Source organism: Choristoneura fumiferana, chromosome 15 (genome assembly GCF_025370935.1).
Source record: "Choristoneura fumiferana chromosome 15, NRCan_CFum_1, whole genome shotgun sequence".
Taxonomy (NCBI): domain Eukaryota; kingdom Metazoa; phylum Arthropoda; class Insecta; order Lepidoptera; family Tortricidae; genus Choristoneura; species Choristoneura fumiferana.
This window is the reverse complement of record NC_133486.1, coordinates 2,647,839-2,675,667: the sequence shown is the minus strand read 5'-3', so window position 1 is coordinate 2,675,667 and position 27,829 is coordinate 2,647,839. Positions and strand designations below refer to the sequence as shown.

At 51.7% G+C, this 27,829-nt stretch overlaps 1 protein-coding gene across 1 annotated transcript; it reads left to right on the top strand.

The window, feature by feature from the left end:
* Nucleotides 1-12,999: 12,999 nt before the first annotated feature.
* Nucleotides 13,000-26,957, top strand: sud1 (Prolyl 3-hydroxylase sud1). Its single transcript, XM_074098299.1, is given in 11 exon segments — nucleotides 13,000-13,314; nucleotides 13,568-13,743; nucleotides 13,844-14,131; nucleotides 15,017-15,196; nucleotides 16,480-16,638; nucleotides 17,260-17,338; nucleotides 17,341-17,396; nucleotides 19,266-19,419; nucleotides 23,280-23,497; nucleotides 24,469-24,582; nucleotides 25,998-26,957. Coding segments are annotated over 11 exon segments (1,830 nt in total). The 5' UTR covers nucleotides 13,000-13,079; the 3' UTR covers nucleotides 26,169-26,957.
* Nucleotides 26,958-27,829: the final 872 nt, after the last annotated feature.

Below are 27,829 nucleotides of genomic sequence, written 5' to 3'. Positions count from 1 at the left end.
TCGCGGGTGGCGCCTCCTGCGGGGTGGGCGGGGGTCTCTGGGGAGTCGGGGCTGGCGGCGCGCCGCTGCCGGCTGCGACCGTCCCCGCAGGTGGCCCAAGACACCACGCCCAGCATTATGTTGAATTCCGTGGCGTCTATTCCGAGCTCCTGGAATAGTTTGTATCTTTAGGTAAACGTTGGCAATATCTCTGTGCATCTCGCCTGCCGGGATATACGAGTACAGGCTGTATGTTGTACAATCACGGGTATTAATATCCGACACATGAAAGCGTGCATAAATATCTGAGACGACTCTATTTCTAGGACCATCAGATATTTTTGCACGCTCCGTTGTGCCAGATATTAATGCAATTGACTATACGTAAGTGTTGGTTGAAAGTTGTATCGCGTGAAGGGAACGTAGGCCGCGGTGTCACTGTTTGCTCTCGTAGCGTCACACAAAGGCAACGAGAATATCGTGTGGTACATAGCGTGTAGCCCCATCGTGGGCGACACATACTCTCTGTTTTCCCAAACAAGGCTGGAGCATTTTCCACACCATAAACAAAGGGTAGTTTGGTCTGCATTTATATCTGTCACAGTATGCAAAAATATCTGTCATATCCTGCCAGCCCTAGCAACAGAGTCGTATCAGATATTCATGCACGTTTTATCGTATCAGATCAGATATTGGTGCTGGTGACTGTACCTGTAGGTGTGATGTGCCGACGTAGGGTGCCAGCTCGCAGCGGTGGTGGCAGCACGTGGCCAGCACGATGCCGCGCGTCTTCTCCAACACGTCCGGAGCCGCCACGCAACGCAGCGCGTAGTCTGAAAAAGCAGTGCCCTTAGTGTAAGTTTTCGGTTACAAAATACGTCTCGATCGCGTTCGCGTTAAAATCTCAATTTGTATGCAAACACGAACAGCGCCGATGTTGAGAACCATACAAATTGAGATTTTAACGCGAACGCGATCGAGACGTATTTTGTAACCGAAAACTTGCACTAGTGCCTCAGCACAAAAGGTGATATAAAATTCAGTATGAAATAAAACGGATGTTTTTAATCGAGTTTAGCTCGACATGTTTCGTATTAATTTGTAGTCCTTCCTCTAGGAGCTTACGACACGGTGGCGATAAGACGCGAACTGCGTGCCATCACTCTGCCAGCACCACGGATAATAAAATTAATTACGAATAAAATCAACTGGTTTTTTTTTTCGATCTGATCAAGAAGTTAATTACCAGGTAGTTTCTATAAACTCAGCCGTCAGTCGAAATAATGGATATCAAGAAAAACACGGCCTACACCTGTAGTTTGGACATTGTTGTACAAGTACAGTCAGCGTCATATAGTACGTAGCAGTCAAGGCCACCAAATACTTTGAAGCACCCAAAATGTTCATTAACAATGATACAGCCAAAGCGGTCAAATTGTTTGGGCCATCCATCGTGTTCAAATATAGCGGAGCACGCACAACGTCTAATACTTGGTGACATCCAAGCCAGCATTAGTCCCGTGACAGCCACATCGCCACTGGTAGCGTAGCACCCAGAGTAGCTCACGCACGTCAAACTTCATACAAATATCACACAAGCATGCGAATGAGGGCTATCGCGAATGAATTCGCCGCTAGAGGCGCTAGTGTAGCGTGAGGTCTCCAAAATGTCAAATCTCATAGTTTTTGGGTGAGATTTATGTGAATATTTTGCATTACCTGAAATTAATTATGGCAATTATGCGTTACGGGGCAATGAATGTCTGTGTTTTGAGGCAGTTTTGTCTTTCGGAAACTTTTGTCCTCCCTTTTTTTCCGAACAAAACGGGACTAAGCAACTGGCTGGATATTTTAATGGTACGGTTTTAAGGTGTATTAAATATGATTTTAATCTAAACTTTGTTTTCACGCCCGTAATAACAGACTTTGAAAGCCACACTTAAAACCTCACGCAACAGTGGCGCCATCTAGAAAGATAAAAAACGATAGCCCTCATTACAAGCTATTATAAACTAAGATACCGGTGGCGACGCCGCAGAGGTGCTTAGCGATCCCGACGACGGCCGCGCTGGCCGCGACAGCCGGCACCGCCGCCAGCGACAGGTGAGCCAGGTCCGCGCGCAGCCGCGACGCCACCTCGCCACCTGTACCTGCACCTGCACCTGCCTCGGACCGCACGTGCTTCACTGCATCTTTAAGCACCCTTGCTCCGTCTTGCACTTTAAAGTCCTCTGTACTATGCGTCACTATACCATCCTTAAGAGGCTTTGCTTCATCTTGCATCATTATACTATCTTCAGAATCCTTTGTTCCATCTAGCATTTTTAAATCCTCTGTGGCATTACTAGAATCGATACCTTCTGTGTCACTAGGATGCTTTACTAAAGCAACATCTTTAGAATCTCTGGTTTCATCTTTCAGTGTAAGAACAGTGGTTTTACTACGATCGACTATGGTTTTCATTTCGCTATCACCATTATCTTCTCTTATGTGATATTTATTGTCATCACATTGATTTTTACTGTTTGTTTTATCACTCATGTCGGTAACATTTGTTTGGTTGGTATCACCATTTGCTGTGTCGTCGTCATTCTCCTGTTAATTTACATTGGTTAGATTAGATAGGATATTGTAAACAACACCTACGAGTATTCTAGCAGTATGTAAATGTCTAAATATGTTAACTAATTCAATAAATTAGTATTTTGCTAGATATATAAATCTACTTGATTTTTAATTTCAAACTTGTAATTTGTACAATGTCAGTTTGTGCTTCACCATTTTTGAAAAAAAAAAAACAAAATCGACAGAAAAACGTCTAGTATTAAATTATGCAACCTCGCTTAAGCGTTTAATTAGCAAATATTGCATTAGTAAACTTTATGACTAGGCATAGTAAAAGGGGTAAACCATGACTGGCAGAGTCTGTATTGCCACAGGCATTGCCTAACGTTTCTGACGCTCGCCATCGCAATCAAATGACAGATTTCGCATACAAAAACTGTCATTTGATTGTGATCGCGAGTGTCAGAAACGTTGCACACTTGGGCCCTCTGGTCAAAAGTACACTATAATGATATAATCAATCGATCCTCATTTCAGTTCTGAACAATGTGTCAGGTTTTCAGTTATTTAAATATGTAATTAAATTCTGTAATGTTCACTCGTGTCCGTCAGTCGTCACTAACCCGCTGCATCCCGGCAGTGGCGCCCCCTGGCGGCGGCGGTGGCGGCGGGCGCGAGCGCAGCTTGTTGTCCCGCTTGTGCCGCAGCGGCGCGCGGTCCACGGCCAGCACGCGGCCGCGCCCCGCGCCGCACCACGCGTGGCACGCGTAGTATGACAGCTGACCTGATACACTAACCCGCTGCATCCCGGCAGTGGCGCCCCTGGCGGCGGCGGCGGCGGCGGGCGCGAGCGCAGCTTGTTGTCCCGCTTGTGCCGCAGCGGCGCGCGGTCCACGGCCAGCACGCGGCCGCGCCCCGCGCCGCACCACGCGTGGCACGCGTAGTATGACAGCTGACCTGATACACTAACCCGCTGCATCCCGGCAGTGGCGCCCCCTGGCGGCGGCGGTGGCGGCGGGCGCGAGCGCAGCTTGTTGTCCCGCTTGTGCCGCAGCGGCGCGCGGTCCACGGCCAGCACGCGGCCGCGCCCCGCGCCGCACCACGCGTGGCACGCGTAGTATGACAGCTGACCTGATACACTAACCCGCTGCATCCCGGCAGTGGCGCCCCTGGCGGCGGCGGCGGCGGGCGCGAGCGCAGCTTGTTGTCCCGCTTGTGCCGCAGCGGCGCGCGGTCCACGGCCAGCACGCGGCCGCGCCCCGCGCCGCACCACGCGTGGCACGCGTAGTATGACAGCTGACCTGATACACTAACCCGCTGCATCCCGGCAGTGGCGCCCCCTGGCGGCGGCGGCGGCGGCGGGCGCGAGCGCAGCTTGTTGTCCCGCTTGTGCCGCAGCGGCGCGCGGTCCACGGCCAGCACGCGGCCGCGCCCCGCGCCGCACCACGCGTGGCACGCGTAGTATGACAGCTGACCTGATACACTAACCCGCTGCATCCCGGCAGTGGCGCCCCCTGGCGGCGGCGGGGGCGGCGGGCGCGAGCGCAGCTTGTTGTCCCGCTTGTGCCGCAGCGGCGCGCGGTCCACGGCCAGCACGCGGCCGCGCCCCGCGCCGCACCACGCGTGGCACGCGTAGTATGACAGCTGGCCTGATACACTAACCCGCTGCATCCCGGCAGTGGCGCCCCCTGGCGGCGGCGGTGGCGGCGGGCGCGAGCGCAGCTTGTTGTCCCGCTTGTGCCGCAGCGGCGCGCGGTCCACGGCCAGCACGCGGCCGCGCCCCGCGCCGCACCACGCGTGGCACGCGTAGTATGACAGCTGACCTGATACACTAACCCGCTGCATCCCGGCAGTGGCGCCCCCTGGCGGCGGCGGCGGCGGCGGGCGCGAGCGCAGCTTGTTGTCCCGCTTGTGCCGCAGCGGCGCGCGGTCCACGGCCAGCACGCGGCCGCGCCCCGCGCCGCACCACGCGTGGCACGCGTAGTATGACAGCTGACCTGATACACTAACCCGCTGCATCCCGGCAGTGGCGCCCCCTGGCGGCGGCGGCGGCGGCGGGCGCGAGCGCAGCTTGTTGTCCCGCTTGTGCCGCAGCGGCGCGCGGTCCACGGCCAGCACGCGGCCGCGCCCCGCGCCGCACCACGCGTGGCACGCGTAGTATGACAGCTGACCTGATACACTAACCCGCTGCATCCCGGCAGTGGCGCCCCCTGGCGGCGGCGGCGGCGGCGGGCGCGAGCGCAGCTTGTTGTCCCGCTTGTGCCGCAGCGGCGCGCGGTCCACGGCCAGCACGCGGCCGCGCCCCGCGCCGCACCACGCGTGGCACGCGTAGTATGACAGCTGACCTGATACACTAACCCGCTGCATCCCGGCAGTGGCGCCCCCTGGCGGCGGCGGGCGCGAGCGCAGCTTGTTGTCCCGCTTGTGCCGCAGCGGCGCGCGGTCCACGGCCAGCACGCGGCCGCGCCCCGCGCCGCACCACGCGTGGCACGCGTAGTATGACAGCTGACCTGATACACTAACCCGCTGCATCCCGGCAGTGGCGCCCCCTGGCGGCGGCGGTGGCGGCGGGCGCGAGCGCAGCTTGTTGTCCCGCTTGTGCCGCAGCGGCGCGCGGTCCACGGCCAGCACGCGGCCGCGCCCCGCGCCGCACCACGCGTGGCACGCGTAGTATGACAGCTGACCTGATACACTAACCCGCTGCATCCCGGCAGTGGCGCCCCCTGGCGGCGGCGGGCGCGAGCGCAGCTTGTTGTCCCGCTTGTGCCGCAGCGGCGCGCGGTCCACGGCCAGCACGCGGCCGCGCCCCGCGCCGCACCACGCGTGGCACGCGTAGTATGACAGCTGACCTGATACACTAACCCGCTGCATCCCGGCAGTGGCGCCCCCTGGCGGCGGCGGTGGCGGCGGGCGCGAGCGCAGCTTGTTGTCCCGCTTGTGCCGCAGCGGCGCGCGGTCCACGGCCAGCACGCGGCCGCGCCCCGCGCCGCACCACGCGTGGCACGCGTAGTATGACAGCTGACCTGATACACTAACCCGCTGCATCCCGGCAGTGGCGCCCCCTGGCGGCGGCGGCGCGGCGGGCGCGAGCGCAGCTTGTTGTCCCGCTTGTGCCGCAGCGGCGCGCGGTCCACGGCCAGCACGCGGCCGCGCCCCGCGCCGCACCACGCGTGGCACGCGTAGTATGACAGCTGACCTGATACACTAACCCGCTGCATCCCGGCAGTGGCGCCCCCTGGCGGCGGCGGGCGCGAGCGCAGCTTGTTGTCCGCTTGTGCCGCAGCGGCGCGCGGTCCACGGCCAGCACGCGGCCGCGCCCCGCGCCGCACCACGCGTGGCACGCGTAGTATGACAGCTGACCTGATACACTAACCCGCTGCATCCCGGCAGTGGCGCCCCCTGGCGGCGGCGGGGCGCGAGCGCAGCTTGTTGTCCCGCTTGTGCCGCAGCGGCGCGCGGTCCACGGCCAGCACGCGGCCGCGCCCCGCGCCGCACCACGCGTGGCACGCGTAGTATGACAGCTGACCTGATACACTAACCCGCTGCATCCCGGCAGTGGCGCCCCCTGGCGGCGGCGGGCGCGAGCGCAGCTTGTTGTCCCGCTTGTGCCGCAGCGGCGCGCGGTCCACGGCCAGCACGCGGCCGCGCCCCGCGCCGCACCACGCGTGGCACGCGTAGTATGACAGCTGACCTGATACACTAACCCGCTGCATCCCGGCAGTGGCGCCCCCTGGCGGCGGCGGGCGCGAGCGCAGCTTGTTGTCCCGCTTGTGCCGCAGCGGCGCGCGGTCCACGGCCAGCACGCGGCCGCGCCCCGCGCCGCACCACGCGTGGCACGCGTAGTATGACAGCTGACCTGATACACTAACCCGCTGCATCCCGGCAGTGGCGCCCCCTGGCGGCGGCGGGCGCGAGCGCAGCTTGTTGTCCCGCTTGTGCCGCAGCGGCGCGCGGTCCACGGCCAGCACGCGGCCCGCGCCCCGCGCCGCACCACGCGTGGCACGCGTAGTATGACAGCTGACCTGATACACTAACCCGCTGCATCCCGGCAGTGGCGCCCCCTGGCGGCGGCGGTGGCGGCGGGCGCGAGCGCAGCTTGTTGTCCCGCTTGTGCCGCAGCGGCGCGCGGTCCACGGCCAGCACGCGGCCGCGCCCCGCGCCGCACCACGCGTGGCACGCGTAGTATGACAGCTGACCTGATACACTAACCCGCTGCATCCCGGCAGTGGCGCCCCTGGCGGCGGCGGGCGCGAGCGCAGCTTGTTGTCCCGCTTGTGCCGCAGCGGCGCGCGGTCCACGGCCAGCACGCGGCCGCGCCCCGCGCCGCACCACGCGTGGCACGCGTAGTATGACAGCTGACCTGATACACTAACCCGCTGCATCCCGGCAGTGGCGCCCCTGGCGGCGGCGGTGGCGGCGGGCGCGAGCGCAGCTTGTTGTCCCGCTTGTGCCGCAGCGGCGCGCGGTCCACGGCCAGCACGCGGCCGCGCCCCGCGCCGCACCACGCGTGGCACGCGTAGTATGACAGCTGACCTGATACACTAACCCGCTGCATCCCGGCAGTGGCGCCCCCTGGCGGCGGTGGCGGCGGGCGCGAGCGCAGCTTGTTGTCCCGCTTGTGCCGCAGCGGCGCGCGGTCCACGGCCAGCACGCGGCCGCGCCCGCGCCGCACCACGCGTGGCACGCGTAGTATGACAGCTGACCTGATACACTAACCCGCTGCATCCCGGCAGTGGCGCCCCTGGCGGCGGCGCGGCGGCGGGCGCGAGCGCAGCTTGTTGTCCCGCTTGTGCCGCAGCGGCGCGCGGTCCACGGCCAGCACGCGGCCGCGCCCCGCGCCGCACCACGCGTGGCACGCGTAGTATGACAGCTGACCTGATACACTAACCCGCTGCATCCCGGCAGTGGCGCCCCCTGGCGGCGGCGGGCGCGAGCGCAGCTTGTTGTCCCGCTTGTGCCGCAGCGGCGCGCGGTCCACGGCCAGCACGCGGCCGCGCCCCGCGCCGCACCACGCGTGGCACGCGTAGTATGACAGCTGACCTGATACACTAACCCGCTGCATCCCGGCAGTGGCGCCCCCTGGCGGCGGCGGCGGCGGCGGGCGCGAGCGCAGCTTGTTGTCCCGCTTGTGCCGCAGCGGCGCGCGGTCCACGGCCAGCACGCGGCCGCGCCCGCGCCGCACCACGCGTGGCACGCGTAGTATGACAGCTGACCTGATACACTAACCCGCTGCATCCCGGCAGTGGCGCCCCCTGGCGGCGGCGGGCGCGAGCGCAGCTTGTTGTCCCGCTTGTGCCGCAGCGGCGCGCGGTCCACGGCCAGCACGCGGCCGCGCCCCGCGCCGCACCACGCGTGGCACGCGTAGTATGACAGCTGACCTGATACACTAACCCGCTGCATCCCGGCAGTGGCCCCCTGGCGGCGGCGGCGGCGGCGGGCGCGAGCGCAGCTTGTTGTCCCGCTTGTGCCGCAGCGGCGCGCGGTCCACGGCCAGCACGCGGCCGCGCCCCGCGCCGCACCACGCGTGGCACGCGTAGTATGACAGCTGACCTGATACACTAACCCGCTGCATCCCGGCAGTGGCGCCCCCTGGCGGCGGCGGGCGCGAGCGCAGCTTGTTGTCCCGCTTGTGCCGCAGCGGCGCGCGGTCCACGGCCAGCACGCGGCCGCGCCCCGCGCCGCACCACGCGTGGCACGCGTAGTATGACAGCTGACCTGATACACTAACCCGCTGCATCCCGGCAGTGGCGCCCCCTGGCGGCGGCGGGGCGCGAGCGCAGCTTGTTGTCCCGCTTGTGCCGCAGCGGCGCGCGGTCCACGCCAGCACGCGGCCGCGCCCCGCGCCGCACCACGCGTGGCACGCGTAGTATGACAGCTGACCTGATACACTAACCCGCTGCATCCCGGCAGTGGCGCCCCTGGCGGCGGCGGCGGCGGCGGGCGCGAGCGCAGCTTGTTGTCCCGCTTGTGCCGCAGCGGCGCGCGTCCACGGCCAGCACGCGGCCGCGCCCGCGCCGCACCACGCGTGGCACGCGTAGTATGACAGCTGACCTGATACACTAACCGCTGCATCCCGGCAGTGGCGCCCCCTGGCGGCGGCGGGCGCGCGAGCGCAGCTTGTTGTCCCGCTTGTGCCGCAGCGGCGCGCGGTCCACGGCCAGCACGCGGCCGCGCCCCGCGCCGCACCACGCGTGGCACGCGTAGTATGACAGCTGACCTGATACACTAACCCGCTGCATCCCGGCAGTGGCGCCCCCCTGGCGGCGGCGGGCGCGAGCGCAGCTTGTTGTCCCGCTTGTGCCGCAGCGGCGCGCGGTCCACGGCCAGCACGCGGCCGCGCCCCGCGCCGCACCACGCGTGGCACGCGTAGTATGACAGCTGACCTGATACACTAACCCGCTGCATCCCGGCAGTGGCGCCCCCTGGCGGCGGCGGCGGCGGCGGGCGCGAGCGCAGCTTGTTGTCCCGCTTGTGCCGCAGCGGCGCGCGTCCACGGCCAGCACGCGGCCGCGCCCGCGCCGCACCACGCGTGGCACGCGTAGTATGACAGCTGACCTGATACACTAACCCGCTGCATCCCGGCAGTGGCGCCCCCTGGCGGCAGCGGGCGCGAGCGCAGCTTGTTGTCCCGCTTGTGCCGCAGCGGCGCGCGGTCCACGGCCAGCACGCGGCCGCGCCCCGCGCCGCACCACGCGTGGCACGCGTAGTATGACAGCTGACCTGATACACTAACCCGCTGCATCCCGGCAGTGGCGCCCCCTGGCGGCGGCGGGCGCGAGCGCAGCTTGTTGTCCCGCTTGTGCCGCAGCGGCGCGCGGTCCACGGCCAGCACGCGGCCGCGCCCCGCGCCGCACCACGCGTGGCACGCGTAGTATGACAGCTGACCTGATACACTAACCCGCTGCATCCCGGCAGTGGCGCCCCCTGGCGGCGGCGGCGGCGGCGGGCGCGAGCGCAGCTTGTTGTCCCGCTTGTGCCGCAGCGGCGCGCGGTCCACGGCCAGCACGCGGCCGCGCCCCGCGCCGCACCACGCGTGGCACGCGTAGTATGACAGCTGACCTGATACACTAACCCGCTGCATCCCGGCAGTGGCGCCCCCTGGCGGCGGCGGGCGCGAGCGCAGCTTGTTGTCCCGCTTGTGCCGCAGCGGCGCGCGGTCCACGGCCAGCACGCGGCCGCGCCCCGCGCCGCACCACGCGGGCACGCGTAGTATGACAGCTGACCTGATACACTAACCCGCTGCATCCCGGCAGTGGCGCCCCTGGCGGCGGCGGCGGCGGCGGGCGCGAGCGCAGCTTGTTGTCCCGCTTGTGCCGCAGCGGCGCGCGGTCCACGGCCAGCACGCGGCCGCGCCCCGCGCCGCACCACGCGTGGCACGCGTAGTATGACAGCTGACCTGATACACTAACCCGCTGCATCCCGGCAGTGGCGCCCCCTGGCGGCGGCGGGCGCGAGCGCAGCTTGTTGTCCCGCTTGTGCCGCAGCGGCGCGCGGGCCACGGCCAGCACGCGGCCGCGCCCCGCGCCGCACCACGCGTGGCACGCGTAGTATGACAGCTGACCTGATACACTTATACATTAAAAACAGGCGGACAGTACTATTTTATGTGTAGAAGACAGACACATGATGTTGCTTATAGCGATATAGGCTAATACGGGCCGTGGCCGTACTGTATAACGCTCGAGCGCTGGCGATCGCATCACCATCTCTTTCTTTCCTCATCCTATGGCGTTTCGTGTGACAGAAAGAAGCGATGAAAACCATTGTGTCTCCAAGTGTGTTCGACAATAGGGACCTCAGCTATACAGTCTATAGTCTTCACTAGTCTTTAGTCTCGTGCCTGCTACTGTAAGCTGTCATGTATCCGAAATTAATTAATAGTGGAGTCATGCTGAAAAATAATATATGTCCAAATTTTGGACGTAACCAATGATATATTTTGTGCAATGTGGGTTGTTTTCTTTAACTCTAAATGAAACGAATTTTGATATATTTAGTAAAAAAAGATCAAGTATAACTTCAGTAAAATTTAAGCTAAAAGAAATACATTTATACTAGAGAAACTCCTCCACTGTTGGTGAAAAGATAGATTTATAAAGACTTTTGAGGTAGAATTTTAGAGGTGATTTTGAATTTAATGCAATCAGCTTGCCACCTAAGGCAATTAAATAAAATAAAATTAATTTCTTATTAAAACCTTGCTATGTTTTACGGCTCTTCCAGCCATTACCTTTCCCAGCCCCCAGCTCGACGTAGCAAGTGTTGTCCTGGACCAGCCCCTCTCGCTCGGCAAGCCACAGCAACGCGGAGGTCTGGCGCAAATGGCGCAGCGAGCTCTCCGTGCGGTCGGGCTCCGCAAACTCCCCAGCCACGGTGTGGTGGATGGGCTGGGGAGGTTCCATGGTTATATGGTCTTCTAGGTATTCTGATTGGAAAAATAGCTGGATTATCAAAAGGCAAAACATGTAAAAGGTAAAACCGGCCAAGAGCGTGTCGGACACGCCCAAAATAGAGTTCCGTAGCCATTACGAAAAAAATAAGTAATATTTTTTCTAAGGATTTCGTATTTTATACGGAATGTTCCAAGTTTAGGTATATTTTATACTTTAGGCTGCTATTTACTCTTAAACTACTAATAATTCTCAAGCCAATTTAGCCGTTATAGTTTTCCTTGAAAGTTTGATATACTTACTACCATTCTGAATTTTTTCAAAATTTTCCACCCACCGGTTTACATTTTAGAGGGGGGGACGCTCGATTATAGTGAAAATTTGCACTTTAAAGTTGAATATTTTGCAAACAAATCACTGAATCGAAAAATCGTTTTAGCAACCCCCTAATAATTTTAAAAGACCTATCCAACGATACCACACATTACAAGGTTGGATGAGAAAAACAAAATCACCCCCACTTTACGTCTATGGGAGGTACACTATAAAAAAATTATTTAAAATTTTAATGTACCATTTTGTCGGCATAGTTTACATACATATTCGTGCAAAATTACAGCTTTCTAGCATTGATAGTCCCTGAGCAAAGCCGCGGACGGACGGACGGACTGACAGACAGACATACATGGCGAAACTAGAAGGGTTCCGTTTTTGCCATTTTAGCTCCGGAACCCTAATAATTTGTCATTTTTTTTATGAGGATATCTCGACAGGCAAATATAAGCACTAGGTGATGTTAGCATTGAGAATTCCGTTTGAAGTTAGAGACTTGCTTGTGATTCAGAAATGTGACACAAAAACTATAGATAGTATTAAGTATCCAAATTGTACAACTATTTAACCTTACTCTTTGAATACCTACTGGCATATAAATGGTTGATTTTATCTATGAGCTTGATGAGTTCATCCCTGGGGACAGCACTGAGGGGCCTCCTCGCACAGCTTTCCAGAGCCTCTGGTGCATTGATATTTTCCACAATATACGCGGGCTGCTCGGTGCGCCGCGCGTTGCAAATCGCCAGGTGCTTCACTAGTTTACTGGCATAGCAGGTACTGGACAGAAATAAAATTTATTTATTTATTTATTCAGAAAATTGAATCAAATATCCTTCATTTAAACATGGAACATGAAAATCAGGGTAATGAATTATCATTATTTGATACCAAGCTCCAAACGTTGGAAAAGTTGAGTTAGCATGGAATATTTTGGAGTAAGAACCAATAAGCATCCTTAATAAGTGAAGGTTAGCTTAGAAAAACTGTAACTTACTGTTTGGGGTCATTTGGGCAGGGAATTCTTTTATCAACCTGCAAAATATACCAGTAGACTCAATATGTATCTAGAAAATTTAAGGCCATGTTTGATAATTAGCTGGTGGGGGGTTTCCATATGGAAGAATTAAACAATTATTACTTTACTTTTAAATTATTTTAATACCGCTGTGGGATATTACTGGCGGCACCAGTTTTATTATAGTTTGAATGTGACTACTATCAATAGCTGTTGGGGCAGTATTGGCGCTCGAGACGTGACGAACCTCTCCCGCCTCAGTCGCGGGCTGCGGCTCGTGCTCCCCGCAATAGCGGCGGCCCGGCTTCACGGTCATGCGGCACAGCCGCTTCTTTCGCTGCACGAAGAACTGGCATTGCGGCGTCACAGTGCTTAGTTCTGGGGTTTTTGGTTCATTCGACATGGTTCGACTTCGAATTGATTTGTTTACAAAAGTTTTCGAGTTTGTTTTAGAGGTTATTTTTTTGACAGTTCAGTTAAGCTTGAAGAAAATTTCATTAATTTTCGATTGTGCAGTTCGTTTGTAAATTCTCACCATCACCACTGAAATGAATTAGCGTAACAACTTAAGTAAACTTTTATTTTAGTTCAAAAAACTATAATGCATTTCTACATCTTAAATTATTAGATAAGTCAAATTTTTAAGGCACTCAAATCTATTTTTAAAAGAAATTTAGAAGCAGTTTTTAGAAAAAGGTTGGCAACACACAAACCGTCAAAAATTTTAGGTTAGGCGTCGCGTCACTGCGGTTTACATTTGTTTTTCTCGTATTATGTAGTGATAGTGGTGTACAATGAGTTCTCCAAGCAAGGAAACCGAGGAGCCACCGTCCAGCTCCACAGCCGTAGCCAACGGCGAGCCGGACGAGGGTAGTGGCGGCGGCGACGGGGAGGGCCCGCGGCCGCCCGCCAAGAGGCCTGCGTCCACCGCCGTCATCGAAATTTCGGATACGGATAGTGACGACTCGGACATCTGCGCTGTGAGCTCCTACCAGGCCTCCGCTGACGAGGTCAAGCGCATCCGCGGCGGTGAGTGCCCGAGTGACGCTCCTGCGGCTCTCTTTTCGTATCGAACCAATGCGCGGGAAATTTGAACAGTTTTGTTCTAATTTTGCAATTAGAATTCCTAACAGGTATTGAATTTTGCCAGACAGGTGCCATTTGCTTGGCTGAATTCATCTTCAAGTGAATTTGAACTTAACACTAACATTTGAACTTATTAGAACCTTCACTATTATACTTTGCCAAGTTTTCTTACAAAAGCCAATTGATTAATTTTCAGAGGATTACTCCTCTGCATCATCCTCGTCATCAGACTACAGCTCGGACTCGGAGTCGGCAGCAGATGATGACTCTATCCTGGTGGATAGTGAGCCTCCACAGACAAAGCTTATACGCGCGCAGCTCAATCCCCGTGCTAATCGAATGGATGATCCCAAATTCAACCCTAAAATTAAGGTAAATCATTTTGTGGCACTGGCAAGTACCAAGAAATAAAAGTACATACAAAATATGAATAAAGTGCATCCATAGATTAAATCTATTTTTATTATTTCAGTCACAAGAACTAATAGATAGAATAAAAACTCACTGGACTGAACACAAAGACTTATCTCTCCCTGAGGTGTCTATCACAAGTGAACCGTTCCGACTTGGCTTGTTGCATGGGCTACTTGACAACCCTGAAATCATAAACAATATTGTTGATGACATGAACACATTGGACTGGTCGCGGAAAAAAATGGACCTTTACGAGTTTCATCAGACAGCTGATCTGGCCAGCCTGACGTGGCAAAGAAGTATCCGAGGGATATACGAGTTGTTAAAGACTGAAGTAATGAGTTGGGTAAGTTTTAAATAACTACCTATTTCTGTTCTAATTGCTCTCTCTTGTATCTTTTCTATTATGCTTCCGAGTGCAGAATGTAGTTTTAACTTCAGTCAGAAGTCAGTGCATTGATTGCCAACATAAATTAAGTAAGTACCTACCTTTTTTTTCAAACTGCATTCATCCAAGTGCATTCAATATCATTTATGTAACACAACATAATATTAATATTCTGAAATAACAGATTTCGAACATTGAAATACTAGTAATTAAATGTAATCAATATGTATACCATTCTCTTTGAAGTTTAACATTCACATGCACACCAACCAGCAACCTGAACACCTTTCTATGGGCTTTATTACAATACGGTATTTGACTACTTTGTATATAACTTATAAATTAAAACTACACAATGCCTGTTATCGAATAGAAAAACAATTTTTAAGCTACCTTTACAAATAACAAAGTTATAAAGGTTTGAAATTCAAGATTAGACAGAGAAAGACATACTGGCATGTGACGTCACACGCCAGTACTGCCATACTCGCTGCATAGAGAAAAGCGTTTGAGAAAGAGACAGGTATATAGATTTTTCAAAAAAATCACTATAAATCTAGTTTTCAACCGATTTAAATTTTCTCTTCGCTAAACACTATCTGTTTATCTATATCAAATCAGGAATTGTCAAATACCATATTCATTTCAAAATTAAACCACTACACGCGTTCAAGACGCGACGACGCGACCCACCCGCAATCCATGAGTGTTTGCCGGATTATATCTTCATGGCTTTGGTTTGCGTTCGTGCCTCATTCCTAAGCAAGGCAAGGCTAGGTTAGAGAGTCTGTTAGATGAGGCGTGGCCCCGCTGTTGTATTGGTATGTTTGTGTGTCGCATCAGATGAGCGCGGTGACGGGGCTGGAGCTGTCGTCGGTGTCGGCGTCGTGCTCGCTGTACGGGCCGGGGGACCACCTGCTGGTGCACGACGACCTGCTGGGGTCGCGCCGCGTGGCCTTCATCCTGTACCTGGCGCCCTGGCGCACCGCGCAGCGCCGCCACAACGGGGACTCCGCGCCGCATGTGGGTACACTCATTGCGAGTTCAGGGTAGGCAGCACTAGCGCAGCCTACCCTCAATGCATACACTGACAGCAGGGTGCTAGGGTACCAGACCGAGCGAGGTTTACCAATGCGGGACTGCTTCTTGACACTAGTGATTGCTTGAGCACATGCTCTTGCTTGAGTGTATGATGATTATGAATGAAAGGCAGCTGGTTTGCATATAAACTATAATGACCACAACCCTTCCAAAACCTAATCCTGCCGTGAAGCAGCAGTGCTTGCACCCGGTGAAATTACTGGCATGTGAGGTATCCCATCTTAGGCCTCTAGGTTGGCAACGCGTCTGCAATACCCCTGTATTACACCCTGTGTACACCCCTGCGGTGGTGATCTCTTACCATCAGGAAAAAACCATATTGTTAGCAAGATGTTGACGTTAAGACGCCGAACGTAACTCCCGCGCGGAGCCATTTCGCTTCCCGCGTTTCTCTCCAGCAAACCAGTTTTAAAGTGGTGATGGAACGGCGTCCGATGTTGTGATGCAACAGTGAGCAACAGGCGCTCGTATCAATGCTCTTATGAATTGATAAAATTGATACAATCGCGCGGTCGAGTCATTCGCGCGCTGCCTGCTCGTGGGTTCGCATAGAACTTACCGTAAAAAAAAAATTGCACCATCATCACCCTATAGCGGTCCACTGCTGGACATAGGACTCCCCCAATGAGCGCTATTGCGCTCTGTCCTCGGCTCGACGCATCCAACTTCTACCAGCAGCGGGTGACACTCTTTACCGGCCCGGATAACACCGGCAGGAAAATACCAAAATTGTTTTTTTTTTAATCTTTTTGTATTTTTTATTTCAATTCCAAATTTTTACTTTTACGGTCATCCCGTAAAACCTAAATTGAAAATACAAACTGAAATATAGATGCTCAGAAAAATAAGACCATCACTGGGAATCGAACCCAGGTCCTCGGTATTCCGTACCGCGTGCTATACCGCTACACCACTGATGGTCCATTGGTGACTTCCCAGTGATGGTCTTATTTTTCTGGTTTTTCTGTGCATCTATATTTCAGTTTGTATTTTCAATGAAAATAACAGCCCTGTTTTTTGTGTACAGGCCCATAGAAACTGACAGGAGCTTCTATGGGCGTGTACGCGAAAAACAGGGTCGGTATTTCCATCCCGGTATTATCCGGGCTGGGAAAGAGTGTCAACCCCAGCAGCCTTCCACAGATAGTCACTCCACCTGGCATAGCAAAAATTGCATTGATAGTAAAGATGGTCTTGTGATTCAGGTGGATTTGGCGGAGGAGGGGTGGAGCGCGCACATGGGCGGCGCGCTGGAGCTGGTCGCGCGGGACGAGGAGGGCCGCCCCACGGACGTGGCGCGCGCCGTCACGCCCGTCAACAACATGCTGGCGTTCTTCCAGGTCGGCCCGGAGACCTTCCACCAGGTAACCTGCTACTCTTGTGTACCTACTGGCAACATGTGTTTTTACAAAGTAAATGATTAGGTTAGATTATTTATTCTTTCAGTATAAGATTACATCATTATTTATTGTACATGTCTAAGTTACGAGAATTTATACTGAAATTGTCTAGAATACACAAAATATTAAATTAGAAAACAAATGTACAGTGTTATTTGATTACACCTAAAGTAGTAAATTGATTTTAACTAGATAATAAATTGATCCATGCGTTTGTTTGCGGAGGTTCATATTAATGAACAAGTATGTGCTACCTGCTGAGAAATTCCAACGCACCTCCCGCCGAAAGAGTAAGCGAGATTGTCCACACCGCTTCCGCGCCTCTAAAGGCACCATTATCATTTTATTTTGCTCTGGAAACTGGAAAATGGCGCCCCTTGCCATCTGGTCCTATACAATAAGTGCAAAATTCGAACTTCGTACCTTGCCGTCCTGCTGACACTTATATTATTTCAAATGAAAGTGAGAGGGACGGTACGACACGATCTTCGAATGTCGTAGTAGCCCCCTTGGCGCCTAGAGCGACGGCCCCTCTCGCTCTGCCCGCGCCGGCGCCGGCGCTGGGTAAACCTGTGGCTGTTGCAGGTTGGCGAGGTGTTATCTCTGGAGCTGCCGCGGCTGAGCATCAACGGCTGGTTCCACGGGCCGGCCGCCGAGCCCGCGCCCGCGCCCCCCCGCCGCCGCCGCCGCCGCCCGAAACACAGCGCCCGCACAATGAGCCCGTATGTACAGTCAGCGTCATATAGTACGTAGCAGCCAAGATCACCAAATACTTGGAAACATACAAAATAGTCATTAACATCGACCCAATCAAAGCGATCAAATTGCTCAGGACATTCATCGTGCACAAATATACCGGAGCACGCACGTCGCCAAATACTTTATAACATTCAAGCCGACATTAGTACCGTAGCAGCCAAAGTATCCAAAAGTATGGGACACCACAGGAAAATTGTCTTTATTGCATACCGTGTAAGGTCCACTGATCTAGTTAGCTAGTCATCTTTAATACAATGTGAACGGTGTTCCATTTTCAGTCTCTTGGTGCAAAATGCACATGTCATTACCTTTTTAATTAAATAAAAACTCTTTTATAATGTAATTATACTGGCCAATTCAAGCCATATTTAAAAGGAATTCCGTTAATCCGAACTTCTGACAATGTAAATAAAAATGTGAAAAAAGCCGTCAGGCTCCAAATAAAAGAGACGGAACTATCACTGACAAGTTGGTACTCTTTTCGGTGATTGTCAAAAACAAAAAGTCGAATCTTATGACGTGTTAATTTATTTCGCACTCAACTCGAGATTAAACCTTAAACCTTTTAAATAAAGCTCAGTTTTCTAGTGTGTCCCATACTTTTGGATATTATGGCTGCTACGCTACCAGTGGTGATGTGCGTGCTCCGATTTATTTGTACACGATGGATGTCCTGAGCAATTTGATCGCTTTGATTGGGTCAATGTTAATGACTATTTGGATGTTTCCAAGTATTTTGTGATCTTGACTGCTACGTACTATATGACGCTGACTGTACTATAACATTCTTAATCGGACAGTCTTGTTAGAGCGATCGTGGTTGTGCTGACGAGGTACAGGGAACCTAGAACTGCTCCCAAATAGAGCTCGCAGATGCTACGAAAAATTCTACGATTTGACGTAAATCCTTATGCCGCACACACGCTATAGTGTATCGTAGCAATTTCCATATCATTTCAGTGGTTGTGGTTATAGCCCTAAATCATCCGTTCCGATTGATCTTTTCGAAATATGATATTTTTTCGTTCGACGGTTTGGTTTATAAAAAATTGTACAAAATTGTACAGTTTTCTCACACGCGATGCGATCAAACTGCATGTGATCGTTAGGATTTTTAGTAGCGTTTGTGGACCCTATCTTCCAATCCATTCAACCAAAGTTAAAGCCATTTTCTTTTCTTATTATGAGAGTACTAGTTTATACACGAAGTGATGGCGACTAAGGAGTAAAGTGGGAATATATCTTTGACCTCTACTGTACAAGATTTGCTTAGTTAAGAGAAGTTACCCTGCTGGCCGCGCGGCCGGGGTAGGTATTCGTTTGGGATATTGCTGTCTTTATCGCTCGTGACATAAGCGCTCGCAGCCGTCCCCCCCATGCCTTCCGCAACGACGTCCGTAATTTATATCGAGATAGCTGTAGGCTTTTCAAGATTTGGGCGGTTGAATTTTGGGTTTCGTTGTCCTCATATTATACGAAAAGTATAGCACAGAAATCAATGATATTTCACAATCAAGATATTCATTATATTTTCTATGCCTGTGGTTTTACGGATTTTTGTAAAAATGCTTTATTAGTCTGTAATTCTCGTGCAAAAGTTGACATCATTTTTTTGTTGACTTTTGAGCTCCTGTAATTCTGATATTACACATTTATATGAAAATCTGAAAAACCACAGGCATAGATAATTACGTCTAGTCCATACTTACAAAATTTCATCTATTTCTGTTGCGTAGCTTTCAAATGGGACCGGGACTACGTTTGCATGGAGAATGGAACGAAGAGACTCGTCTTAAGACTAGGTCAATAATAATTGTTGGTTGTTACTGCAGGTGGTGATGCAGGCGTTGTTGGAGCCGACGTACATGTCCCCGCGGGCGCGCGCCGCCGTGCAGGCGCAGATGGAGCGCCAGAGCGAGGCGTGCCTCCGGGACCTGCTGCAGAGCGGCTTCTACTGCCGCCTGCTCGAAGCCCTGAGGAGCCCTGGTACACACTACCAGCTTTTGTTTACACATTGTTCGGTATTTGTTAGCTGACTGTTCCCCCGCCATTACTCATTTACAAATATCTTATGCTGGGTCCATACGTTTGGTAAGCGCCGACAGACGCACAGGACTTCACTCCGGTTGTAAATCGGAAACGCCGTTTAAGGCGCGCTTATAGAAGAATTTTCGGTATTTGAGGGGGTGAAGCAGACGACGCGGTGGAGGCGAATGCGGGGCGCCTCACGCGTCTGTCACGCAGCCCGTTGACGGCCTTATTCTGTTTGTATCCGTATTCTGGTTAATGTGAATTCCGGATTTTTCCTTAAAATTATAATTACACATTTTTTTGGTTTAATTAAGAAAATCTTCGTTTAATATGAATAGTCTTGGTAATAAACAAATTATTTATGCCTCTTCATGCCCACAGTTTGTATTGTAACGTAGGTAATGGATAGACATTTAGACTGAATAGGTCGATAGATAGATAGACGAAATGAAAAGGATATAAAGGTAAATCAATACAAATAAAAAAACGTTTTTATTTCAATCTGAAAATCTAGATTACAAGCTAGGCAAGTCTATACATATAATAATAAAACAGTAAAGAAAAAGTTGTCTGTTCACTTTTACGAAATGAAATGAAATCATTTTTTCAGTAAATACCAGCGCTTTCGGAAAGACCATCATTGCCAAGAAGAATGCGCCGCAAGAAACTTGGCAGAAAGTCGTTTTTTCAAAATAAAATAATTGCAAATAAAATAGGTACTAAAAAACTACAGTATACAATTAAACCAGCAGTGACTGGAAAATAGGTACTAAAAAACTACAGTATACAATTAAACCAGCAGCAACTGGTCCACCAGCAGTGACCAGCAGTGGTGGTTGACCGGCAGTGGTGTAGCGGTATACCACGCGGTACGGAATACCGAGGACCTGGGTTCGATTCCCAGTGCTCGTCTTATTTTTCTGGTTTTTCTGTGCATTTATATTTCAGTTTGTATTTTCAATTTAGGTTTTACGGGATGACAGTAAAATAAAAAAAAAATGGAATGGAAATAAAAATTTAAAATATTCCAAAAAACCAATCTTGATTTACGTGAAGGTAAATTACAAATCAAAGTACCTATCATAAATAAGTCGCTGATAAGGAAGGCGGTAGGCGTCGTAATGTACGGTCTGGTACACACGGACCGCTTTCCAATGAGGGCTATCGCGAATGAATTCGCCACTAGAGGCGCTAGTGTAGCGTGAGGTTTCCGAAATGTCAAATCTCATAGTTTTTTAGTGAGCTACGCGGGTTTATTTTTAATTAGAAAAATTTTGTGAATATTTTGTAATATCTGAAATTAATTATGGCAAATATGCGTTCCGGGGTAATGAATGTTTGTGTTTTGAGACAGTTTTGTCTTTCGGAAAACTTTCTCCTCCCTTTTTTCCGAACAAAACGGGGACTATGCCACACTGTGGCATGCTCAATATTTTTTATGGTACGGTTTTAAGTTTTATTAAATATGATTTTAATCTAAAAATGCTTTCACGTCCGTAATAACAGACTTTGAAAGCCATACTTAAAAACCTCACGCAACAGTGCGCCATCTAGTGAGACAAAAAACGATAGCCCTCATTGCAATCCGGCTGTAAAATGGTAGAACTACATCAGAACTGCGTAAGAACTGCACTCCGACTGCCTAAAATGGCAGTTGGAATGCAGTCCTCTGACAGTCGGGTCCAGTGCTGGTGCAGTTGTACTAACTGCGCAATAACTGCATCCAAACTCCCATTTTGCAACCGGATTGCAGTTGGAGTACATGTTTTTGTCAATAATTTACTAGTGCAACCAAGTGCAACCACCTTATTTTATTAAAATAATTTATGTTAAATAACTTGGCTGAATGCAAGATATTACCTTTGCCTGCAAAAAAATGAGAAAATCTAAACTTAGATCAAAACTGTTGCATCTACTATCAGAAATGTCAGTGAAACTGTCAAAGGGATCAAGCAGGGCTACTACGATACCTACTCGAAACTAGAAGTTCGTGTCGTGCGGTCCCTCTAACACTTATACTATTTAATACGAGAGCGAGAGGGACGGTACGATACGAACTTCGAGTTTCGAGTTTCGTAGTAGCCGCAAGGTTCACCGCATGTTCGCCGTGAGTGGTTATACAACGTGCCTACAATTTGTATGGCAGTCGCGGTAGAATCTGGACGAAGCCGTCCGCCTCCGTGAGCAGCCGAGGCCCGCGCCAACCAGCTTGCGGTCGTAGTACGAATGTGAAATCCGCTCAGCAGGGCTACTACGAAACTCGAAGTTCGTGGGTTGCGGTCCCTCTGACATTTATACTATTAAGTACGAGAGCGATCCCTGCACGACACGAACTTCGAGTTTGGAGTTTCGTAGTAGCCCTGCTGACTCGGCCCGACTCCGGCCGGTCGATTAGTGTGTGGTAGGTACTTACCGTTTAGGTAATCTAATGCTTCTCATATGTGCTCTGAGTTCACTTATGCGTTTCCTCTTTCGCTTAACTTTTTTAATACTGTGATTACCCATATTATTTGCTCTCCAAAGGAGTACTAGCGCGTTAGAAAAATGTGCACAGGTCCGTCGTCGACTACGTACACGCGTGTACTGGCGACTGGGCAATACTTGGCCGCCGCCGCGCGCTAGAACCGTTTTATTTTGCCAAAGACGAAATAAATTGGTATGATTGATGTACTCAACCTATTGAAAATCTATGAAGCATAAATCTAAATCTACTAAAAACTATTCAATAAAGCAAATTTTGTATTCATATTCATAATAGTTTTCATAATATTTGGTTTAACGTGTAAATGAAGGCTCTTTTTCAAAAAAATAATCTATCGAGGTTTTTGTCAGCAATCGTGTTTTTGATGAAGTCAAAAACTAGCTAATAGACTGAAAATATACATATAAAAAAATTGCAGTTGTAAATATTGTGTAAGTATATTTAAAATATTTTCTAAAATTGTAGTTTTCACTACGTACAGCGCCTTAAAGCGTAATCGCAATCAGCGTGGGACCATTCCTGCAGCGTTGGTGGACATCTACCTATCGCGGTTGGACACGATAAGACGACGGAAGAGAAGGTCTTCGAGCACATCCGCGAGGCTGCTCGGGGTCGGTTGAAGGGAGCCGAGGTTTTTATCCGCCCGCTCGAGTCTAATAGAGCCAAGTGCCGGCTAAGCACCAGCAGATGTTCCTGCACTCCGATTTCTGGCCAGAGGGCGTGGTCTTCCGTCGCTTTAGGGAAGCAAGGATAAAAATCCTTAAATAACTTTTTTTTTGTTTTTAATGTTTTTTTTTTATTGTAAGTATAATTTGAATTTTACAGCGCATTGGTTTTACTGTAATACTGTAATTTTTTATTGGCAAATAAATAAATAAATATGTTAGAGTAAGTAAAAGCAATTTTATCGTACTCTAACATATGACTGCGTTCTGTGCGTTGGCGGCGCTTGCCAAATGTGTAGACCTAGCATTATACTCGTAAATATGCTAAATAACTCCCCATTATAGTCAACGGCGTTTATAAAGTAAATCCTGACACATTGCACGACTATGAAATTTCTGAATATTGACAATACCAACCAATGGAAAAAAATGCTAATACTTCCTATTCTGTCACACGCAACAAGTTGGCATGACATTTTTGTCTATGAATCATTATTATCGTCAATATTAAGAACTTCACAGTCGTGCTGTGTCAGGATTAACTTCGTAACGGCCGTTGACTATAGCCGGTTATTGTAAGATTTGCCGTCTACCTAGTCCTAATGAACTGATTTGGTTGCGCGAGGGAAGCTTAATTTAGCTTAGACAAGTGGTACTGGTGTGTGCAGACGTGCCGTGGGAGCGCGCGGGGCCGGGCGACCAGCGGCGGCACTCGGCGCTGCCGGCGGCGTGGAGCGCGGCGCTCCCCAAGGACCACCCCGTGCGGGAGCTGCTCAAGATGGTGTCCGGCGTCGGCTGGCTGCGGCTGCTGCACGACTGTACCGACCTCACGCTCACTGCGCTCACGCCGCCCAGCCTGCAGCGGTGGCGCGCCGGCGACTTCACGGTATTATTATTATTATTTAGAAGCCTGCCCCCATGTCCTCCACTCGACCCGGTCTTGGGCGATCTCTGACCAGCTGCGAAGAAAGGCGTCCGACTTCACGGTAAACACGCCTAATAAATAAGTTTTAGTTAAAAACTAGCCTGCTACCCGGGGTATGTATTATAATACCGATAAACGAAAGACCGAATTTCACAAGACCTATGAACGGAAGGCCGAATATTAAAACGTCGAATGGATATATGACCGAAAGTCTGAACCTAACCTATCCAAGTCGCTTTTGCCCCGAACCGTCTTGCTCGCTCGCTTCGCTCGCTCGCACATATCAAACTTTTTTTTACTTTCGGTATTTTGTACTTTCGGTATTCTGAATTTCGATTTGTTAAGTGTCGATATTTCGACTGTAGGTAATATGATTTTTCGGTATTCTAATACATACCCCATTTTCGGGATTTTGTACTTTCGGTCATTTAAAAATAGATATTTCGACCTTCGGTGTATCGGTTGTCGGTATTTTGTACATTCGGTATTCTGAATTTCGATGTGTTATGCGTCGACATTTCAACTGTAGGTATTATGATTTGTCGGTCTTATAATACATACCCGCTACCCGTGACTCTGTCTGCGTACATAGAATTCGTTTATCGCTATCCCGCGGTAACTGTGCAATTTTCCGGGATAAAAACTTTCCTATGTCTTTCCCCGAGACTCGAATTATCTGTACCTCATTCCATCGAAATCGGTTCAGCGGTTTAAACGTGATGACGTAACAAACAAACAGATTTACAAATTTTCGCATTTATAATACTACTGGGACTAGCTTTTGCTCGCGATTTAATTTACCATGAATACGGTATTTGATAACTGAATATACCATATCCTATATTATTATGAAAATATAGTTACAGCGACAATGTTTAACGGAGAGAAAATGAGTTCCAATATTTGTTTTTGATTGTTTGTTCCCGGGGCAGCTGCTGCCGCCGCGCGAGCACTACCAGGAGCCGCGGCTGGAGCTGGTGCTGTACCTGGGGCTGCCCGCGCGGCGCGTCTGCGGCGGCGCCACCAGCTACGTGGCGCCCGAGGAGGTAGGCCAACAGCCCGACACCTACAATGTACCTGGGGCTGCCCGCGCGGCGCGTCTGCGGCGGCGCCACCAGCTACGTGGCGCCCGAGGAGGTAGGCCAACAGCCCGACACCTACAATGTACCTGGGGCTGCCCGCGCGGCGCGTCTGCGGCGGCGCCACCAGCTACGTGGCGCCCGAGGAGGTAGGCCAACAGCCCGACACCTACAATGTACCTGGGGCTGCCCGCGCGGCGCGTCTGCGGCGGCGCCACCAGCTACGTGGCGCCCGAGGAGGTAGGCCAACAGCCCGACACCTACAATGTACCTGGGGCTGCCCGCGCGGCGCGTCTGCGGCGGCGCCACCAGCTACGTGGCGCCCGAGGAGGGAGGCCAACAGCCCGACACCTACAATGTACCTGGGCTGCCCGCGCGGCGCGTCTGCGGCGGCGCCACCAGCTACGTGGCGCCCGAGGAGGTAGGCCAACAGCCCGACACCTACAATGTCTAAACACGCCGTGCCGAAGCGAGTCCTGCCACAGCACGTGCAATGTAAAACCCAGTTTGAAGCTGCAAGAAAAGTCGTGCAAGTAGCGTTCCATTGCTGCATTTGACTCACCTCTTAGAACTCATTCCCTTTAAGGTCTCTACCCACTGTATCACTGTGCCATCAGCCAAATAAGTGGTCTATCAATTTTTAACAAGTTCCTATCTCGAAAATACAAACTGAGACATGGATGCACAGAAAAACCAGAAAAAGAGACCAGCGCTGGGAATCAAACCCAGGTCCTCAGCATTTCGTGCTGCGTGCTATAACCCCTACACCACTGCTGGACAGGAATCTAGACACGATTTTTTCCTATGCATACATATCTCAGGTTGCTTATTTCTACTTTGCTACTTAAGCAGCAGCACTACCCGTGCCCGTGCCGTACGGGGGAAATTTGGAGTTGAAATAAAAAATACAAAAAGACTCCAAAAAACCAATCATAATTTGATTGCTTAGTAGCGACATCTCTTGTCTGGGTGAGCGGTTAGTTCCGAAGGAATGTGACGTCTGTCGACGAAACATAGATGTCGCTAGTGCTGCTGCTTAAGTAGCATAGTAGAAATAAGCAACCTGAGATATGTATGCATAGGAAAAATTCGTGTCTAGATTCCTGTTCAGCAGTGGCGTACGGGTTATAGCACGCAACACGGATTGCTGAGGACCTGGGTCCGATTCCCAGTGCTGGTCTCTTTTTCTGTGTATCCATGTCTCACTTTGTATTTTCGCGTGTTTAGAACACACTGTGCAGAAAATGCGCGACTGAATTTCAAATTAAAAAATTACACTAATGTGTAGTGACCTTAAGGGGAAGCGGGAAGAGAGACTCGTACACAGCGCCTGGCATGTCTACAAGCATAACGTATTTGTATCGCAGGGTCCGTCGGGGGAGGGCTCCGGGGAGGGCGCGGGCGCGGCGCTGGTCACGGTCCCGCCGGTCAGCAACGCGCTCAGCCTCGTGTACTGCGACGCGGGCGCCGCCGGCTTCACCAAATACGTCAGCCGCATGACCATGCCCGAAGGAGACTGCTTCTACATGCTCACATGCACCTACAAGGAGTGACGAACGTAACATGCGCTGGGTTCTAAGATGGGCTTAACATGCGTCAGATGGTTGGGTGCCTGAACACTTTTGTAAATTAATCGGGACACTGCTTCATTACTGCGGATAACATGGTAAAAGGATTGTGGTTGATCGTGGATGTCCACTAAGCAATACCCTGCTGATTACCCCAGTTGATGTTTAAGGATTTTTTTTTAAATTATAATCGACAAATGTTCCTCTTTCCTCCTCTCGCCTTCTCTTCCTATAGAGCGGGGGCTGTAGTTCCCATGTGGGTCCAGTGCTGATTGTAAACTTCACACACACCGTAAAGCTCGTGGTCAATTTTAAATGTAATTTCGCAACGATTTTCAAGGTGTACGGCGTCAAAAGGGCGACTTCGTTTTGAACCAAAAAATACTGAATACTTTTACAGGGGTGTTCAGTCAACCTAACCATCTGTTGCGGAGTAGTTTTAAGTCACCCTGCGTAGTTTAGAACCGCATGGCAAGCCCCTAGCTCAAACCAACACGCACTGTCCAACATTAACCTGTTTCACTATCCAAACAAGGAATGATGGAGAAAGGATGTAAACAAGGAATTACGAACGAGAGTCTATTAGAAGCCCGAAGTCGAAGACTGAGGGCTTTAATGAGTCGATGTTCGTAATTCTAGTACCGCCCGTGCGACATACAATGTTTTTCATCACATTTGCGAGTAAAATTGTATATTTGTAAAAGGAAAACTAATATTTTTTCAAAAATTGCCGATACCGCTGACTACGCTCTTGGCAGCGCCAGCCTCCGCGCCGCCCCCCCCCCCCCCACGCAGCATGTGCCCGACGTGCGCGCGCCGCGCTCCTGCACGCCATGCAGTATCACACTCATTTACCGACCTTGGGCTTCATGACAACAAAATGAGTACGGACAATAACTCATTTACCGACCACGGGTTTCATGACAAGCACATTAAGGTCGAGGGTTTTATTTGGAGGGTTGCAACCAAGGTAGCCTGCATGTTACGACACTGTTTATGAGCAATTGTGATGAAAAATATAGTACACATGGGAAACGAAACTGCGTCTACGGGGCGGCGGTGAAAGAGGGTTCCTGTGACAGCCTGCGCCACCCAGGCTAGTATCGACACGTTGACTACTTTGGTATTTGCGTCACGTTTAAGATTGGTTAAGTAAATGCCAATCGCTAGCTAGGCTGTAACTAGGGTTGTAACGGAGGCCTTCTTAGCGGAGGCGGAGGCGGATGCGGAGGCGACGATTTTCCCCTCCGCGGACGCGGAGGTTAACGGAGGCGGATGCGGAGGTGAAAGTGGACGTGGAAAAAATGGAAGTTTATGCTTTATTCAACTCAAAAAACTCTAAAATTTCTAAAAAAACTGCCAAATCTCACTTGTTTTCGGCGTCATCGTGCATGTGACTTAAAAACAATTACTTACTTAAAAAAATCGCTGTTCAATCAAACATATACATTTCAATTTCGTACGTCCAAGCAACGAGACAGGTTGATTACTGTCGTGTGTTATTTGACATCGCCCGCTCCCACCCCGACCGCGTTCCCAATGCGCGCCGAGATAATGAAATGAGAAATAAACCTCCGTTATAACTCCGCAAATAAAATTGCGGAGGCGGAGGCGGAGGCGAAGATACGATTTCTTGCGGAACTTCC